This window comes from Stigmatopora argus, chromosome 7, assembly GCF_051989625.1.
Source record: "Stigmatopora argus isolate UIUO_Sarg chromosome 7, RoL_Sarg_1.0, whole genome shotgun sequence".
Taxonomy (NCBI): domain Eukaryota; kingdom Metazoa; phylum Chordata; class Actinopteri; order Syngnathiformes; family Syngnathidae; genus Stigmatopora; species Stigmatopora argus.
Genome location: NC_135393.1, coordinates 8877052 through 8897284, shown reverse-complemented (window position 1 = coordinate 8897284; position 20233 = coordinate 8877052). Strand labels below are relative to the sequence as shown.

At 39.4% G+C, this 20233-nt stretch overlaps 2 protein-coding genes across 3 annotated transcripts in view; both read right to left on the bottom strand.

Annotated features, from left to right (window-relative positions):
* Positions 1–13985, bottom strand: part of tnrc6c2 (trinucleotide repeat containing adaptor 6C2) — a 105330-nt gene extending 91345 nt beyond the window's left edge. The window contains exons 1-2 of the mRNA XM_077604465.1: positions 13683–13985; positions 8755–8830 (exon numbers count right to left, since the gene is read on the bottom strand). The gene's annotated coding sequence lies outside the window, so the exon portion shown is untranslated. The remainder of the gene's footprint in view (positions 1–8754; positions 8831–13682) is intronic.
* A 147-nt stretch (positions 13986–14132) lies between these two features.
* LOC144077034 (uncharacterized) lies at positions 14133–17723 on the bottom strand. Of its 2 annotated transcripts, XM_077604464.1 has the most exons (6): positions 17549–17718; positions 16734–17476; positions 16497–16640; positions 16116–16393; positions 14961–15076; positions 14133–14854 (listed from the first exon to the last, which is right to left on the bottom strand). In XM_077604464.1, exons 1-6 carry the CDS (start codon positions 17641–17643, stop codon positions 14773–14775), a joined length of 1458 nt encoding a protein of 485 aa, XP_077460590.1. In that variant the 5' UTR covers positions 17644–17718; the 3' UTR covers positions 14133–14772. The 2 variants fall into 2 exon arrangements, with proteins under 2 accessions (XP_077460590.1, XP_077460589.1); XM_077604463.1 differs by having other exon boundaries at positions 16734–17723.
* Positions 17724–20233: the final 2510 nt, after the last annotated feature.

The following is a 20233-nucleotide window of genomic DNA, read 5'->3' as shown; positions in this document are numbered from 1 at the left end:
GACACTTTAAAAAAGTGAGGAGGAGGGCGTCTCGCATTTGAAATGGGCTAAGATTTGCAATTCATTTAAAATTCCCCCCAAGGGACTGTTATGAGCGTTTGCAGCACCAAGACAAATGCCAGTAAGAAGCTCTTCAGTGCTATGGGAGTCTAGGGTGGCGAGAGGTCTTCTTTTGTGCAGGACAGTTCCAAATTTGAACCCCCTATTTTGCAACCTGGACAGCCTCAAGGGGTACTTTTTTGAGGTGCACCAGGAAGCAACACAGTCCATTGTGGTCGCCAGTAGTTGCTGCAGTGAAAGCATCTACAGGTAGCCAATGTTAAACACTTGGGAAAGTGCTAGTGCCTTCACATTTCAGATGTTGTCAACTCAACCACTGTCATGGATGAGTCAAATGATCAAAATGACTGACAATAAAATTAATTCAATTAACATTAGACTCTGCAATAGTTGTTGGCGTTAGTCTGTTATAATTTTCACAGTTCTGAAATCAAAGGTTCAACTCCTGACTCTGGTCTTGCTGTGTGGAGTTTGCAAGTTCTCCAATTGCCTGCATCGGTTTTCTCTATACTACAGCTCCCATATCAGAAAAAAACTTGCGGGGTAAGCTAAATGAACACGAAATGCTCGATAAGTGTGATTTTTTCTTTTGCGCGGTGCCTATTCCCCTCCTGTGATAGCTGGGGGAGTGCCGGACCTATCCGATGGCTCCTGTGCAGCAGTTTCCTTCTTCGCATGACCAACGCGCACACCTATACCACTACTAGACACAAAACTGTTGTGAAAATTAGCGATCCCATGGCAGAGCGAAACAGAACACTATTTGTTGTCACTGTAGACCAATCAACAAGTTCAGTGCATACAAGCAGTTGAATAGGACAGTATATTTATTCATAGTTTATCAATTTCGTCATACGCAGTTTCTGGGTGACAATTAGGCTTTTTTGTCGAGTCAATGATGATGACAAAGCCTATGTCCGCTTATTATTATTATATGAAACAAAACAAAAAAATCCCTCACTTGTCATTTTGTATTATTTGTTTTATACGGATATATATGAAACAGTGATCAGTTAACTTCTAGTTATTATGATCATATTTCACTTTCCTCACTAAATACCACAAACTGTCATCCTTTTTGGTGCTGCAGAAACACCCACTGTACTGTAGTCAGAACAATTTAGAGTTAAAAAAAAATGTTGCTTCCACATTGATGGAATGTAAGAGGCATCTGACTTACAGAAAACCTAAACATAAGAAACCCATTACTGTAACTAACGGCAAGATATGATCCTGTTCATATATGAATTTTAACCACTATATACTTCCTTTCAGCCACTAGTAACTCTTTGACACATTTGCTGACAGGACAACTGTGGGAAAAGAAGAACAATATCCACCAAGTACGAACTTGAATTATTACACTCACAAAAAAACCCGTTATGTGCTGCACATCAAGCAAAGGGAGCATCGATCCTGACACTCTTTAAATTCTCCTCACTCATTCACATTCTGCCCGTGTGGCACGCTCTCTGCTCTTTGTGCAGACAGCCTTTCAAGAATCGGCTGTAGAGCATTTAATGACTGTTTTGTGTGTGATAAACGTCTGCTCACGCGCATTTAACCGAGAGCGCCAGCTCGCTCCCGCTTCATCCAACCTTTCTTGAAAGCAATAAAAGTGACAAGGAGGAGCCTTCATCAAATGTTTCACCCGTAGGCTTGATCTGTGAAACACTGCATTGACTGCAGTAAACCTGTGCAACATGTCCTCATGAGACTTAAGAAACAAATGGTTGACTCCATTTTGACATCGAGAAAGGCATGTTGCAGCACACAAACAAAATATATATATGCAAAACATAGTGTACAGGGACCTCCTCTGGAATTGACAGTTTTTGAGAAAAAAGGAATTAATGCGAGAGGCACATTTTTCATTTGCAAAAAAGATGGGATATTATAAGAATTGCTTCATGTTATCCTGGAGAAAAGTAATTGTTATTTTTCTGATATTAATCTCAACATTAAAAAAAACCTCAATGGCTGTATATCACAAATGTTAAGATGATACGATGCGACATTGATTCATTGGACAATGAAACAATATTTTCCAATATTAAAAAGGCTACCATGATTTAAATGGATTTGATCCTGTCAAATTCATACAATAAAGATACCTTTAACACGGTCAATTTCATTTCACCTATAGAAATTAAAAATACAAAACAAAGCAATTTGGGTGTGTTTAAGAGTTTTTGTGCTTTTGATCGATTTGACTTCATTTGGATTGAGCTTTAAAAAACACTGTCATTGTTACATCCCCATTAATCTTATAAGAATTAAGTTTAATTTTCCATCACCATGGTAAAGTACACTAAAGTTAAAGATGAATGAAAATTACATTCAAGTGGGGATTTTTTTTTAACATGCATCATTCTAAATGTGCCTTATATTGTGGAAAGGAAAGAACCTCTAAAAAAAGAAACGATAGTCTAATAATTGTTCCCAAAAATATATTAATTCTGATTTTTCTGTTCTTTTCTTTACAGTCTCCACATAAATCTGACATTTAAAGAAATAATGTCATGAGATTTATCAAAGATATCAAAGCTTTTAACTCAACAAAGCACAGGTAGAGAACATCTAATCATTCTTGATCATTTTAGCATGTTCTTTTTTTCATTGTTTCTTTTTAAACTGTTTTACAACAGAAGACATTGTCATATATTAGTTTGTGGATGTCAAAGACAGCGCTCTATTCCCATTTCCACGTCACGGGTGTCAAATTTACAATTTTCCAATGACCCAAGATGCATGTTTTTGGAAAATCTCAGAAACAGTCCGAGAAATCTATTAAACTGCTGAACTTTGCAGTGCAGGCCAATCGAACACCACGTGTTTTATTTATTTGTCTTAAGGCAGCTAATTGTATCAATGTACTCCAGAATATTTTGTTTGATGATAACATGGTGTTAAAACGACTGCAATAACCTACCGAGCAAATTCACTTGACGGTTATTCATTTCCAGGAGAAGATCTGGCAATTATGCTTCAACCAGCCTTTCCTCAATGCAATAAAAGAGACAATTAGGATCTTCAATAGCCAGCTTGATCCTCACAAACCCCACTTTGAATAGCCCGGTAAACAGCCGGTAATTCTAAAGCGATAAAAGCTTGATGTAATGGACACATAATAAGTGACAATCCCATGTAAGCAAATAGCATCTCCTCCCATCACCATTTCAGTCGACCCCGCTAACTTCCCTCTTCACCCTCACTGGCCTTTTCCAAAGCAATAAAACCAAACGCTTGGACGGACATCACCAATCTGGCTCATACCGCTCTGGCCTACTCTTCATCTCAACTCATTCTATCCCACCTATTCCATCTCTTTCTCTTATCTGCCCTCGCTTCTTTTCCTCCTCCCGCTAGCGCCACCGCCGCCGTCTGATTGTGCGACGGGCAAGGCTTGCTGACAGGCCTGCGCGGCGCCGATAACGCCAAGAGCTGAACAATGGGAGCAAAATTGTATCGACTAATGGAAAGGAGCTGGCGGTGGAAGGGGATCAGAGACATAAATCAGTTCACCTGGCAATGATGGGGCTCTTCAGCGGCAATAAGGGAGGCAATACCTCTTCGAGCCGGGTAGGGGATGTAGCACAGAGGACCTCCGTACTCCTCCTCTTGTCTCAGATTGAGACAATAACGCATGAGAAATGACCTTACAAAGAAACTGAGTATGCAGAATAACATGCATGCACGTAAACACACAGATACCCGTAATTGCTTTTCTGGAAAGCAGAGATCCCGCGTGTGAACAATCTTAAAGTACTTGGTAAAGGTTCTGTGTTAAGTAGACACGTTGTCAATCTGTATGGAGATGGATGGAAGGAGGGTGCTGAAGCGGCTGACGGCAACGAGGCTAGCGTGAGGCTGTGAAAGTGATAACAAGCTGGGCTGAATGAGTCACATTTTACCTTTATGGTGTTCAGCTATTCAGCGTGTAAAGATAATGGACGGAGCCACTTTGCAGTCAGAAGCATAATGAAAGAGCTGCTCTCATCACTATTTCAACTCAAAGGCCGTCTAATGGCTCTTTTTTTTAAACTGCTGGCTTTGTTTAGGAAAAGTTCATTTTTCAAACATTATGCAAGCATACGTAGTAATATGACATCACATTTTGGGTCATGTAAGCCCCCTCTCCAACCGTTTTTGCACCAGGAACCGGTTTTATGTATAAAAATGTTCCCACCGACTGGTTAGAATCACAGGTGTTTAAAGTAAAAGAGCCTTTGTCAGGTCACAATATTTAAATCTGCACACAACTATTGCACCAGTAAGTGGGCTGGTTTTCCTGATAGTAGCAGCTGTAATATTTTGGTTGGCAAAATGAACACACCTAACATATTTCTAATGCACATCGTATTAGACGATATATTTTTCAGAAGCAAATACACCTAATAAAAAAAAATTGGAGAAAAGGTGTGATTGCATGTCAATAATCTGCCATGCACTCACAGCCCACCCCTGCAGCCTCGCGCTTTAGAACTCCTCGACTTGGCAGGAAAATTTAATAAAAGGAGCCGGGCGGATTCTGAGATGAAACACAAACATAGAAAATGCTCTTCGGAGGTAAATGGGGCCAAAGACAGTGGGAAAGATTCAGCAAGAAAGCTAATTTTATGAATATAAGAGATTGTAGGGTGACAAACGGTATGCAGTGCAGTAGTTTTCAAGGCAACGTGAACAAAACGGCAAAAAGTGTGTAGGGAAAACTATTGCATTTACTGTTTTCCTGTTCACCTGCTTGACCTGCACAAACTTACAATTATGAATGTACTGCTCAAGTGGCGTTGAGCTAGGTTAGGCTACGATTGATAAACCATTGTACAAGAGTTATATTTTTTTCCAATGATGTCCCATATGTGGTGTATTTTTATGTATACAATGTATGTAAGCCAATTCTTATCTAGGTTTGGATTTTATCTTGATCGTAATACACTAATACTTCCTGAGTTCCTGTGCTTTTGGATATTTTCTCACTATTGCTGGTTGATAGAAAGCAAGGAACTTTACTTATACAGTGGTACCTTGTCATACGACCGTTCGTCATACGGAATGCTCGTCTTACGGGGGAAATTTCGATCGAATAATTCGCCCGTGATGCGGTCAAAATTTCGTTATGCGACCAAGCCAGGTGGCCATGGCATTTTTTTTTTGCATATCTTTCGTGTACGTATAACAATATTTACGAGCACCGGATGAGCTATTCAGACCAGGAAACGCACAACGCCCATGCGCGGGGAAAAGAGGGCTTTCTGGGTAATGAAGTATACTCGTGCTCGCAACAGCATCCCCGGGGATGCGAACACAGATGCTACAAGCTAAAAGGAGCCGCTAGCCAGCGCCCCCGAAGCTACCATGAGCAGCGGGGCGATCGCTGATAAAAGACTCTGCTCGTTGGCTGCTCATAAGAACATCGGGGGCACTGGCTCGCAACAGCATCCCCGGTAGAAACTCTATCATAGTCGCCGTTCGAGGGGATGCAAACACAGATGCTACAAGCTAAAAGGAGCCGCTAGCCAGCGCCCCTGTAGCTCGCATGAGCAGCGGCTCGTTGGCAAGTGGTCGTGCGTTCTCCGATTGTGAGGACATTTGTGTGCATCATTTTCGGAATATTTTGAAGGGAATAGTACGACAGCAAACAGCCCATGGATAGCGAACGTGAGGGTGGAGTGTTTGTTCTGTTTACGAGTGCGTCGTGTTGAAAACAAACCGAAGCCCCCCGCCCCTTTTGTGCGTCTCTCTCTCCCCTCGGCGAAATCCGCCCAATTTTAGTTAGATTAAACACTTTATTTCTATTAAACCACTCGTTATTTATTACTTTGTCAATATATGGCGAATTATAAGAAATAAAACATTTTTTTCAATCCAATATCCTGTTTTTGGTGTTTTTTTCAGAGAGTTGGAACGAATTAATTTGTTTCCCATTCATTTCAATGGGAAACTTTACCTCGAGTTACGAGAAACTTGTCATACGAGCTCAGTCCCGGAACGGATTAAGATCGTATGTCGAGGTACCACTGTATAGAGCTTTTCAAAGACAGGTCTCAAAAAGCGCAGTAAGCATCTTTCTATTTATAGAAGCCTGTTTTGTTTCGGTGGAACGAGATTAGACTGCTACTGACTTAAATCTCCATTAATCATCACCTTCCTGTTCATGTAATCACCACTGACACAGATAAGAGCTGGCTGCGAAGCTGGAAAACACAAAGATGCGGAGGGTGGCCAAGAAAAGAAGTGGGAGATCACAGACTTGTTAAAAATAATAAGCTGCTAGCGCTACAAGGCCAGGAGCGGAGGCCTTGGCGAGATGAAAATTGCTGATTAAATTAAAAGCTCATTAATCAGTCCTTGGCCACAACTACTCCCCTGTCATATCTCTTGTTCAGCTGACCACGTGCTATCCCTTGCCAAATAATGAGGAATTGTGACAAAGCAAATTGAGACAAAGTTTGGACTAAAGAAACATTGAAACATCGTCCTGGATTTGGTTTGACGCCATGTTGCCTACCAAACATTTTACTACAAGATTTGAGGATAGATACCCTGGTGTGATATCATGGCAATATGATCGCAAAACAAAGCATTGTTGACTTGATTTGATGGTGTTGTTTGGCTGAGTTTGCGAAACACTAACGTTATGAACGAGAGCCTGCGACACTGATGATGATGATGATGTTGATGATAATGATGAAGTGCTTCAGAGAGCTGAGCGGCTGCTTCATAATGGTGGCGATTATGCTAAGGTCATTAAACCTATGCATTACATCACGGCTGCCAGATAGAGGGGAATCCACCCACCCGCTGCCTGGCTTAATGGAAGTAAATGTGTTTTACTAAGCTGATCAATTAGTCCATCAGATGATCATTCAATGAATCAATCGATTAGATTGAAAATAACCTACCTTGCATTATGACATATATTAGTCATGTTTTGTATCCTTCAGGAATTCATTCATTCATTTTTTGAACCGCTTATCCTCAAGGGTTGCGGGGGGTGCTGGAGCCTATCCCAGCTGACTTTGGGCCGGAGGCTGGGGACACCCTGAATCGGTGACCGGCCGATTGTAGGGCACGATATCGTACAATAGATGTTATATTTATGATGTATGAAGTAAATAGAGATCCCTTTATCACACAACTCCAAGTAAACTAAACATTAGTTTCAATCAAATCTCTTCACTGATATCATTCATCTTGGCCACACAGTATAGAATTTGATTCTCCCCAAAATATCTATTGCACCCGAGGAAGGGGTAATTTGAACAGGCGTCCCGGACATATGACAGATCTGACGGCAGCCACCTCGCATCTTGGCTGGCCTTTCCTTCTCTCACCCCACTATCCCCTCTCATACTTCTGGGTGGGGGAGTAATTGGATCCCTGGGCTAGCTGACCCCTACATATGAAAAAGGCCAATGCACAAAGCAAAAAGGATGCGGTCCACTTAAAAGAAAAAAAAATGGAAGTGGGAAAAGAAGGATGAGGTAGACTATAACAAAAGCACAGGAGAGGGAAGGCAGTGTTGGAGGAAAAAAAAAAACAAGTGCCTACCGATGTGTGAAAGACATAATTGAAAATGTCAAAAGATGTAAGGAATCACAGCAATGAACATAGTGTGGCTGTGTGGTCTGACAATGAGATACTACCTTCATCCTGAATAGATTCACCCTCCTCTCACTCAACACTGACTGAAACTACAAATGCAACATTTTCAGCAAGCAAAATACTGCACTTATACATTCCAAAGTACCCATCCTACAGTATCTGAATTTACAAGTGGATGAACCGCAAATTGCTCTTCTCAACTAAACAACTCTCTGATCTAAGTTTTAGCGAGCAATTGCGAGAAAACCCTGTCTGCATGAATAAGATTAATGACATTTTTTTAAAGTGCTTGTGCCTGTATTTTATCGTGGCTTTTGGCAGTTAAACAAGAGGAATTGAACCACTGCATTAAAACGTGGAAGAAAAAAAAAGAGCCAGAATCATTCAGTCGCCCTTCCCAGTCAAAATGAATTAGACATCTAGCACTAACAAGAACACTAAAATCACCAAGCCAGTCCCCACAGTTTAAATGAATTGGAATTATCAGCATCAATGGCATGTTATACGTTGAAAACTAAAACTAAAACAAAAAAAAAATATGAGCCTTCGGGTGTTATTCAGGACTGTATCATGTGTTTTTCATTTTATAATTTCATTAATTTAGCTTTTATCATAGTATAAATGTATTACATTATGAAAATACAAAGAATTTTGCACTCTGCAAAGGGATTTCTTTTCACACCAAGAATATTAAAAAGCACATGTTTTGCCAAGTGGTTTTCACTGTCTTCCCCATTAATGCAATGAAAAATAGCTGACCAGAAGCAGAAAATCCAGAGTACATCCAGACCGAGCCCCTCAAAATGCGTTTTATAAGACCAATACTAGTTTCAAGTATTCCAAGATTTGTTACAGATCTAATGAAAAATAAACTTTCCAAATTAAAATGATGATTTACACCAATAAAAAATAAAATAAAATAAAATACTAATGTAATGTATCAAAGTGGGAACGTGTGGATAATCGATAACCTTATAAGAGTACGTGTGAACATGTACATGTGAGCATATTCTCAAGGCTACATTTTAAAAGGGGAATGCCAGATCAGCACTTGACCTGACAGTCGGCCCTACCATTTATCCTTACCTCAATTTAACTTGCCCTTTTCTCTCCTCTTCTTCTTCGTAGCTTAATCTGGCTTTTCCTCATCTTTTCTTATCAACTGCAAAGATGAAAAAAGAGGAACATCATTACTATGTGCTTTGCCCACGAGATGAAAAAAGCAAGACTTATAATTCAGCATATCCTCCATCTCTGTTTTGTTTCATCTTAAAGACAATGTAGGTTAAAAGACTGTCTCTTTGTAATACAGCGATGTTTATACCACTGAAGCACTTTGGCTTGACTCATTGAAATACAGCATAATGTATGTAAAAATATTTCTTTATGAACAAATCTATTATGTTGTGCTGTGCAATTTGTCTGCAGAAGACCTTTGGACTGGATTAATACACAGAGAAATTGGCTACAAGATATTAATTATCATCTGAAAGACAGAGGATGAAAAATGCATGGACAATGTGCACGAGTCATGTAAAACATGCTGTTCTGAAAGGAGAAAAATGGAAAGCATTTGTTAAAATTGCATGACTTGGAACAAACCGTGTCCATCTTAAATGTGATTGTTGGGCCAAATCATTTACACACAGCAAAACAGACCCTCTAATATAAGAATTATTTGATGTATGCATACATACCAGTTAGGAAAACAATTAAAAACACTTTTATGAACATTTGCCAAGTAAAACACTGTACCCTAATATACTGTGAAGTGTCACATTTAAAAACATCCATTGAGTCATCCGCCCTCTGCTGGAATCCTTACCTTCGATTATGGCATCGGTTTCAACTATGCAGAGGTAAACCATTACATTAATTATCTGTATTGAACAATTTAAATAGTCATGAATCTCCGCAAGTCTTGATCATTTATTTCTGACAGTATTCTATCATTTAAATAGTGTGGTAAAACTCTTGATAGTGGAACTTTCCCTGGAATAGCATTATTTGATGGGGCTTAAATCTTATTCAAAGGCTTCTTACAATTTATTAAATAATATTCAAAAACTTGGAAAAGCATACCAAATACTAAGTGTGATGATCCAGTAGTTTTACTCAGCACAATACATTTTGTTGCGTACGCACCCGTTTAAAATAGATAAGCGTTATCACTTCCAATTAAAATCCACAACAATTCTGTCTTATGATTTCCCTAGAATAAAACAATTTCTCGAGGCTACTAATTAAGGAGAAAATGGAACCATGTGTACCCGCATATGGAGATGTAAAGGATGCGAGTTGCGTTGCTTGATGACAGGAATGGAAATAAGCATGATATATAAAAGACACATGCATGAATATTCATGTGTGTATGGCTTCAGCACACTAAGAAACCATCAAAACAAGATATGCGGAGGGAAAAGATCTTATCAGACAAATCCAAGTGTGACACCCAAGGTTCAAACTGCTGAAACTGATCCCTGGAGAATCTCATTCACATAAAAGTTCAGTGAGTTTTCATTCTCTGTGTAAGCTGGTTGACTCGGGCATTTGATGACAAGGCTTAACAGAAATGTCACAGATGTCTTGCGGGAGATTGCGAGACCTTCCGGGTGAAAAAGAAAAACATGAAACTTTGAGAGCCTCGGTTTCAGGTGTGATTCTCTGACAATCCGAGTGAAAACATAATAGAAATGGGATTTAACAAAGTTGCCATCAGAGACTCAACAGGGTAAAGATTAGCTACAAAAATGTGATTCTATCTAAGCCTCCAGTGGACTGACATTCTTCACTGCAGCGTCAACAAAACTGAGGCAATGTGAAATTGAATCAAACAAAGAACAGATCTTTAGTCTTGATTTACCATTTTGTTTGGTGGCCAAACTCGTCACTCACTTTACGCATAAATATGACATCACTTTTCCAAGTTGGAGTGACTCTGAATTCCCTCTTCCATTCCCCCAATTTCTTTCTCACATTTTGTAGAACAGAAAAAGCACAGCATTGAATAAAAATAACACTAGACAAGAGAATATCACAAAATAACATTCTATGCAAATACTGTAAATATAGACATCTTTTATCTATGTAGCAAAGATATGCACATGTCCATACAATTTGTAAGCATCTACTGTCTATTGTGCCAAAAAGAGCCAAATCCCAACATTCAGTACATTACAGTGGGAGTGGAACTGACCACCCCACAATTCTGCAATCAGCGACACTATAATGGGATAAGTGGTTGGTTTCCAGTGTATCAATTGGAGTGTGAACACCATGTTAATATGTAAATGAGGATACACTGTTATTGGCTTGACTGTGTGCATCTGGGTATTTATAATGCAGGTGGAAAGAAGGCTTGCTGGTGGTGGTGACTGCAAGAGGTTGAAGCTGTAAATTTTACTTTATGGGTTATTGATTTCAACCCAGGATTAATTGTACACGTCCCCTTACTACTGTAAGCAAAAGGGAGAAAATGCCCAGCTGGCTGATACATGCTGCACTCTTTACTCTACTCTTTAATGATATTGGCTTCCTCATTTATTTAGGGGACATGACAAACAACAGAAGCATAACAGTAAAATCGCACAAAGCTTTATAGCATCATGGTAGCAAAAGGTTATTCTCCGTGACATATAGTGCACATAAAACACAGCGGTGACTTACCTTTTGCTTTACGGTAAGAAAGCAAGGATTTTCCTTTACTCTTCTGAATGACGACACGGCAAATTGGGATTTTTATACTATCCCTGCAGAGGTATTGCCTCCTACTTGTACATTCATATCAGTTTTAAAGAGATACAGATACCTGAGGTACAATTTCACAACTCCTTAAACTAACTATATAAAAATATATATATCCATTGAGATGAATAGAACACTGATAATCATCATCTTTTAGGTTAAAGTTATCCGCGAACCTTTTTTCTTATCAGAAATTGGGCCAATTCATGTCATTTTCAAGAAGATGGGAATTTAGTGTAAAAGATCAAGTTTAAAAAAAAAAAAGGTAATTTATTTTTATTTTCTGGTATTAACTCATTGGCTGCCATTGACAGCAATAGATGTCCATTCTATTTTCACTGGGATCGTTAATAGCTGGTCAAATTGGATTGGCAGAGAAACCTGATCACACATTTTTCATCCTAATGCCAAAAATGTTTTAGCAATTAATTTATAAAAACATCAACATTGCTTTTGATTTTTTTTATTGCATGTGGTGAAATTGCTTTAAAAGTTATGCATGTCATTAAATTGATTGAAGGCCCCGGAATAGAAAACAACTGAAATATGGGAAGATATGTCTGAAGAATTGATATTGTATCATCGTGAAACTTTTAAATTTACACTCCTACAGGCTACATACAAGCGATTTATAAGTTTAGATAGATCAATTTGATTGTATTCCACTATATAGCATGTAATACATGTAGTAGTAGTAAATATACTATGCCATCTTCTATCACTACTTTGACAATCAAGTGTGAGTTTTTTTCTCTAATTTAAAGTATCTCCCTTGGCTCAGTGAAGCCTGGCCTTGAATGTCAGGAAAAGGTAAAGCCTCTGACAATAGGAAGGCCAAGTCATCCAATAGAGTAAGAATTTTGTTAGCATGCTGGAAAATGCAATATGATGTGAAATTCAAGAGGTTTTAGACTAGCCAGTGTTCTACATGATGAAACCTCACAATGTGTGCTCCCGGGTGACATTGTTTCTTGTCATAGAAATGACTATGTTGAGCAAATAGCAATACGAACGCTACATGGCTTCCTCCTCTACAGTTATTTATCTTTCAGATGCATCTTGCCTCACCAAACAAGGAGTTTGTTTTTCATTTGTGTGCATAAACAAGCAAGGAAAAGCAGGTGGGTTGAAGCGGTGCGGCGTGTAGGGTGAAGGCTCAAGTGAAAATGACCCGTGGGGGAGCCCAAATTCGCCGTTCGCCTGCAGCACGTTAGAACTGAAAGTCAGGAGTCCTTAATGTTCAAATTTCTTTTTCTCTGCGTTTTTCTTTGTCCTTCGAAGCTCTGGCTTCTCCCCCTCCCACCTTTTCTAATTTACCCGAGGATGGAGGTGCCTGCCTGGCTGGCACATGACATTGATTTCCATCAGAGCTTGGAAATAACCTCTGAGCTGTTGCCAGGGCAACTAGCATCTACCTTTTTGCATTTTTGCATATCGCCTTTGAGAGCTTTTTTTTTTTCTTTGCCCACCGGCCGTAGCTCACAGAGCGACGGGATGACAAATGCGCTCAGGTAGACGATGCGGGGGAAGGGTAGGCGTTTGTATGTGTGCGTGACGGGTGGAGGAGGCGAGAGCAGCGGCCGGGTGGGTGCAGGGAGATGGATGGCTGTGCCAGGCCAGAGCAAGCAGGGCCACGGGGACTGTAGCACGTACAGCCGTGCCGCCTGTGCTTCTGGGGGAGGTTTATTGATGTCTCCCCATTGGAGGGGGGCTATCCTGGTGGGTGAGGCAAGGGGGGATAACAATAAAATGCCATAACATTGACAGCGATGGACTACTGCCTGTAATTAACATTAGAATAGAGAGACAGCGGATGCAGTAGATGCAAGGAAACAGACCATATGATCTTCATTCCATGATTGAGTGTCACATTTATCATAACCTCGGGAATATAAGAGTTATTTTTGAGTCTGAACGGGTTATATTTGTTTCTTTGACCATGCAATGACAACAAACCTCATTGGTAATGAGATCTTTTCTGATTGAGAGGAATAGAAATGCCTAAATGTGGGGAAAAAATGACAAAATTGTATGTTTTTTTAAACATTGAAAACAACATCCTGTAATACTGGTAGAAGTTTTAAATGTACAATAAAAAAAAGAGTATAAAGAGTATATTTTCAGGTATGGCATTATTTTTAAGTTGTGCGTGTACAATTGTGTTTGGCAGGAGTTCATCTATGAACAAATAAAGGAACAATAAATGTATACAATGTTTGAAAAATAATTGTCAAATCAACATCCATTTTTAAAAAACAGAAATCACTCACCAGTTCACAGCTTTTTGGATGAAGTGGAAGGCTCCTATAAATTCACATTCAGCATTCCATGTGGAGTATAATTCAAGGAGAGAGGAAAGAAGTCACTTTGTGAGGTTAAAACTAATCAATAACTCATCCATTTAGGATTATTCCCAAATCCTTCATAGTTCCACTTGATTTTTTTGCCCTCTATGAAGCACCACCTAATTGTATTGTTTTAAAATGAAACCACAAAGGCTTTATTTCTTTCTGGGGGTAATTTATCCAAATTTTCTCCAAATGTTTGCTCCTCGAGTCCCTGCTCAAGCTAGCAGCCTCACATCCTGCTTACTTCCTTCTTCTCCTCGTTTAACTAATTTTTTGAAGGTGTGTTAACAGGGCTTGTGCATGACTGTTGCCAAGGCATTCACAGCAGTAGTAAAACTGCACCAGCCACAAACAGGTGCAGGAAAAAGCCAATTAAGATTTACTGAGAAGTTTTATTAATATTTGAGTAAGCTATTAAAGCAACATTGATAGAATAGTACCAAGGCTTAAAATAAAAAAAAAATAAAAAAAAATAAAAATACTGAGATTAAAGCAACATTAATCGAATGCTACCAAGGCCTCATTGGGTGATTTTCTTTTTTTTTAAATCTGCATTTAAAGGGGACACTTTCCATTGTGAAAAATGTTTTTGTTTGTTTGTTTATCCTTTAAAAGCATGCACATTTTACAACCATCTCATATGCCATGCCTTTATGTGATACAATTTGATCAGAGAAATAAATAAAAGATGTGATTTTGCTTTAGTCTTTTACATTGAGTAAGATACTAAAAAAACATTAACAGAATACTACCAAGGCTTTGAACAACACAAAGAGCAAAAAAAAATCTGTTATTTAAAGCAACATTAATAGAATGCTACCAAGGCTATAACCAAACTAAGTCCAACAATATCAGAGATTAAAGCAGCATTAACAGAATGCCATCAATACTTAAAACAAAACAAAGACCAACAATTTTTTTTTTAAAATCAGACATTAATTCAAATAAAAACTTTTCCCATTCTTTTGCTCCTCCTGCCCTTTATTGTGGCTCTTGGTGATACTTCCCCCTGTCATTCCTCCTCCAGTCCAACGTTCCCTGATAGCGTGTAGCCAATGTCCGACCACTTCAGCACTGAGCCCTTGATGTGGCCACTAGAGCAAAAGGTGGATAAAATGGATGACTCAGTGTGGCAATTAGTCAAAAGTTACATCCAACGTGATTTAGTTCCACCTCTGGTTATCATCACACAGGCCTCACCTGTGAGCCGTATACTTTTTGGCGATGGCCCAAGAAGCATAGTCCCACATTTGCAAGTCTGTCATGTGACTGTCCACGCCTGACACAGCGATCACGGGCTCACCTGCCCAGCCAAACTAAAAACACACACAAATCTTTTCAAAAGTTGAAATGATTATTCTTTTATTCATTATCTGAGGGGGCCGAGGTTTTCGATCCCAGGTGGGTTCTCACTATGTAGAGTTTGCATACCTGTCAACCTCTGCCGATAACTGCCCTTATAAATGATTATGATTCCCCTTCCAAACCCCAAAAAACCTTACAAACACCGTACGAGTCGTACGGTGTTTGTAAGGTTTTTGGGGGGTTTGTAAGGGGAATCATAATCATTTATAAGGGCAGTTATCGGCAGAGGTTGACAGGTATGATTACTGTTTGCATGTTCTCCCCTTGCTGGCGTGGATTTTCCCCGGTTTCCTCCCACATCCCAAAAACATGGACGGTAGGTTGAACCCCCTAAATCAGGGGTCAGGAACCTTTTTGACAAAGAGAACCATAAACAATTCATATTTTCTAATGTTATTCCTTGAGAGCCATACTCCGAATTTAAAAGTCAAAATAAATGTAAATGGGTGTCTTTTATTTTAGTAATTTCACCACTTTTAAAGTGGGAAAAAGGAATACTTTTGACAACATTCTTATGCAGTTTCTAATCAATGAGAGTATGCATTCTAGCAGAGTCTAATGCAAAAAAAGAAGACTAAAGCAGCACTGGACGTAGTATCTCAGTTCTGTCACCAGCGGGTTCCATATTTTAGCTCACAGGTTAGCGAAGAGCCAGATGCACCCATCGAAAGAGCCACATGTGGCTCCCGAGCCATAGGTTCCCTACCCCTGCCCTAAATTGTTCCTAGGTATGAGTGTGAATATGAATGGTCATAAATCGCCTTGTGGCCTGCGATTGGCTTGCCACCATTTCAGGGTGTCCCCCAGCTGGTGAGGATAATCGTTTCTGAAAATGAATGAATGAATAATGATCTACAAATTATACATCTATCTATATATTTCAGACACGGACTGATAGTCAGAATAGTGCAAGATGGTAGTAGGTAGGTACACACGGATGGACAGATGGATGGATAGACGGACAGACAGACAAATTGATATAGACTGTACCTCTCGCCGCAGTACTGCTGAGGAGCAGCTTGTTTGGAGCTTCACAAAATCTATAGACACAACAAGACACAGTTTTGTCCACTCCCCTTCCTTGACTCCTTGACCTCCTAGCTCCAACATCTCCAGCTTCCTGCGCCAGCTCTGTGTCTTCAAATAGTAGTTGCCATCGTATGACACCAACTTCAGTCTAGTCAGGCTGGACGGGCTGATGGTGAAGGCAATGTGGGGTGGTGACAAATTACTACTGGCAAAACGGTAGCGCAGACACATGGTTACACCTAGTAGGAGCCAGGAACAAGAGGAGACACATAAAACATTCAAATATGGATTACTTTGAACAAGCGAGAGATTAAATTAAAAAATAGGTGACAGAAATCTAACCAGCTTTTGTTGTCCAACCAGAATAGGACGAGGGGCGGTGAGACAAAACATCATAGCGAAACGAGAAGTAAGGTGGGTAGTAGTACCCTGTTCCTCCTCGGGACAAAGTGATCATCAACTTGCTTAAATTGGTCCCGGCAGTAGCTGCAGAGCAGAAAAGACAGGAATTAGCACAACAAAAATTATCAGATAAAAACGTTTCTAATGTTGCAGCAGCATTTTTGTGGAAAAAAATACCAGTCGTCTCCACGGTGTCTTCCTCGTCAAAGTTCAAGATGTTTTCTCCACTTGTCTCCAAAATGTCTTCTCCACTTGTCTCCAAGATGTCTTCTCCACTTGTGTCCAAGATGTCTTCACCACCTATGTAAGAGATGTCTTCGCTACTTATTTCTAAATTGTCTTCACTTAATTCCAAGAAGTTTTCTCTACTGATGTCCAAGAAGTCTTCTCCAATGATGTCCAAGTTGCCTTCTTCACTGATCTCCATTATGACTTCTCCACTAATGTCCAAGATGTCTTTTCCCCTGATTTCCAAGTTATCTTCTCCACTGATGTCCAAGATGTCTTCTACACTGATTTCGAAGTTATCTTCTCCACTGATGTCCAAGATGTCTTCTCTACTGATGTCCAAGATGATTTCTGCATGGATGTCCATGTTGTCTTCTCCACTGATCTCCAAGATATTTTTTCCATTGGCTTCCAACATGTCATCTCCACTTGTGTCCAAGATGTCTTCACCACCTATGTAAGAGATCTCTTCGCTACCTATTTCTAAGTTGTCTTCTCCTCTTAATTCCAAGAAGTTTTCACTATTGATGTCCATGTTGTCTTCTCCACTGTTCTCCAAGATATTTTTTCCCCTGGCTTGTAACATCTCTTCTCCATTAAGTTTGAAGTTGTCTTGTCCACTTATGTCCAGGATGTCATCTCCATTATCTTCCAAGTTGTCTTGTCCATTTTTGTCCAGGATGTCTTCTCCACTGGGCACCATGATATATTCTTCACTGATCTCCAATATGTCTTCCCCACTGATCTCCAAGATGTCTTCTCCATTGGGAGGCTTGAGTATATCCACGAGGACCAGCTCAACCCCTGTGGTGAGGATGATGAAGATCATCCAGGTAATATCAGACGGACATGTTTTCATCTTGACCCTTGATTCTCCCTAATGCATGTTCCTCTTGTTGAAGGAGTGCCCTCTTGGTGTCAGAGTGAATGTTTCAACGTAACAGTGATTGGGCTGTTTATATATCGTTAGGGCGGACTCTCACTTTGGTCAAGTTTCGATTTCACAATTACAAATTCTACTGGTATCACACCTGCTTTCCTCCATATTGCAATCCACAGGTTGGGACATTGTATCCAGTGTAGAGACAATACTGCTCTAGGAATCAAGGGTGATGTTTTGTACAGTCGCATTACTGGAAACAATTAATTTGAGAATGTAATCTTATCTGGACTGTGTAGGAGAATGAGATAGCAATGTCAAATGACGCTAGAGATTTTACTTTTTGTCACATTGTCTCATTTTTACCGGGTGGAAATTCCCCCAAATCAGTGTTAGACATTTAAAATTAAAAACCCTTTTGTGTTAATTAATATATTTGTTTCTTAATGTTTTATATTGGTGTAAAGATACAAGCTGAAAACATGTTATTATGAGAACTATATTATACTTGATTATGGGGCCACGTTTGTAATAAAAAAAATTTAAACTATCAGTTTTTTTTCTTATTTCATTTTATGTTACATTTGCCTGCAACGAAGTGGAAGCTTGGCCTTGCTATTACAGAACACTTTGCTCGTCTGTAGTTATGTGATTATTATCTTAACTGGAAGAGAGTGTTTTTCCTCTTTATTTATGCATGTTTTTGTGGATGTCTAATGGCGAACCTGACATACACTTTCAATTTTTTTGTTTTTGTTTTGGAGACCAAAAAGGGTGAAAGATAGAGTTGCCCGTGCGTTACTATAACCCAACTTTGTCTTAATCTGTGGTTGTCTGCTTTAATTATAAATGCTCTAGTTTCGCTCAGCTTCACTGAAACTCCAATTGTGCATGTAATGTCATTCAAACTCCCAAGTGTTATATATTTCATGTTATCCATGCTAACATAACCTGTTAAAATGAAAAGCATCATAGGTATATAACTCACAGGAAGTATTATAAATGGGCTCATATTTCTGTAGTGGTGTGTACTAGTAAGATCAACAGGCTGAGTGACTTGTTATGCTATGTTTATTAAACAGTTGACATTCCCTGAAGATTGATTCAACACAATGAAACGCCCTGAATGACAAGATTCATTCACTTTCTGTATTGCATATGTTTTAGCATTTACAGCATTTACAATTTTAGTAATTACTACTACTACAGACTATAGTCCTTCACTGTAGTTTTCATCTTTTTATTTGAATATTAAGTATTTCGTACACAAATTATGATTCATAGGCTTTGAATCCATTTTGATAAAGAAAAAACTATGGAATGGGAAAATTCAATGTGAAGTGCTTCAACAAGCAGGGTTTTCTACTGTTTTTTGTTATTTGAATTTAACAAATAATTGTATAGAATCTATATAATTACAAAAAAAGATATAAGAATTACAATAATAATAATTTTAAAGAGTATTCTTCATTTTCCTAACTGATTATCCTCACAAGGGTCGCAGAGGGTGCTGGAGCCTATCCCAGCTGATTGGTGGGCAGCCAATTGCAGGGCACAAGGAGACAAAGGACAACCATTCACGCTCACACTCATACCTAGGGCCAATTTAGAGTGTTCAACCAGTCTACGCTGCATGTTTTGGGGATGTGAGAGGAAAGCGGAACACCCAGAGAAAACCCACGCAAGCCCGGGCTGAACAGGCAAACTCCACATAGGAAGATCTGGATCTGGGATCAAACCCTCAAACTCAGACCTGTGAGGGCAAGAATAATATAATTGCTAAGATTGCAAAGTTTCTTTCAACACTAGGCGCTCATTCAAAATGTGCCCGGGATGAAAATGTCGTTGAAAGGGTGCTTAAAGCTACTCAATCACAAGAAAGTGCCATTAGGAAGACGGAGTGCGAACCTGCCTTTGACATTCCATCAGCGGCATTCCGTCCATGATTTCTCGTCCACATCCATGTATCAACACTCAAGTTAAAGTGCAGTCAGGGAGAAAATTAATTTCTTATTACCCCGATTATAATATCTTGGTGTGTCTCGGGGAAATTCCACTCATCAGCATTTTGTCAAATGGCGGGCCATGGCATGCTACAGTCGAGTAAAAATTGGGGGCCAGCAACTCTGAATCAAGGGTTGCATTTCAGTGAAACTAGCTTCGCCAACTCAACGAATAATGATGATGAATCTCCATCTGTGTTTTCCCCGCCCTTTACCTTTTGGACAAACATATAGCACATAAAAAGCCTTTCCACAATTCATCAAAACAGCAAATTTAGAGGGCAGTGACATGAAAGGGAAAAGGAACAGCAGAAAATGCATCTGACATTTAGGATATATGTTCATTTGAGAAAGGAAAGATGGGTGGACATTTTAGATGTGCATCAATCTTATGTTGTATATCCCTGTAGCTCAAAATGCTCATGTACACCGAAAAGGACGGCAGCAAACAAAATTGATCATTACAAAATTCATGAGGTTCAGAAATCGTACATCAAGTCTTTTTCCTGCTAGAAGGCAATACTATTACTTCCCTCGCTCTTTTTTTTTAATAATCTTCCTCCATC

Bases quoted from the DNA above. Each gene is read 5' to 3' on its own strand.
- LOC144077034 (XM_077604463.1), bottom strand. From the start codon at position 17,643: ATGAAAACATGTCCGTCTGATATTACCTGGATGATCTTCATCATCCTC. The intron at 16,394-16,496 runs GTTAGATTTCTG...GGCTCCTACTAG, and splicing joins TGGTTGGACAACAAAAGCTG to GTGTAACCATGTGTCTGCGC. The intron at 14,855-14,960 runs GTGAGGCCTGTG...CTTTTGCTCTAG, and splicing joins AAAAAGTATACGGCTCACAG to TGGCCACATCAAGGGCTCAG.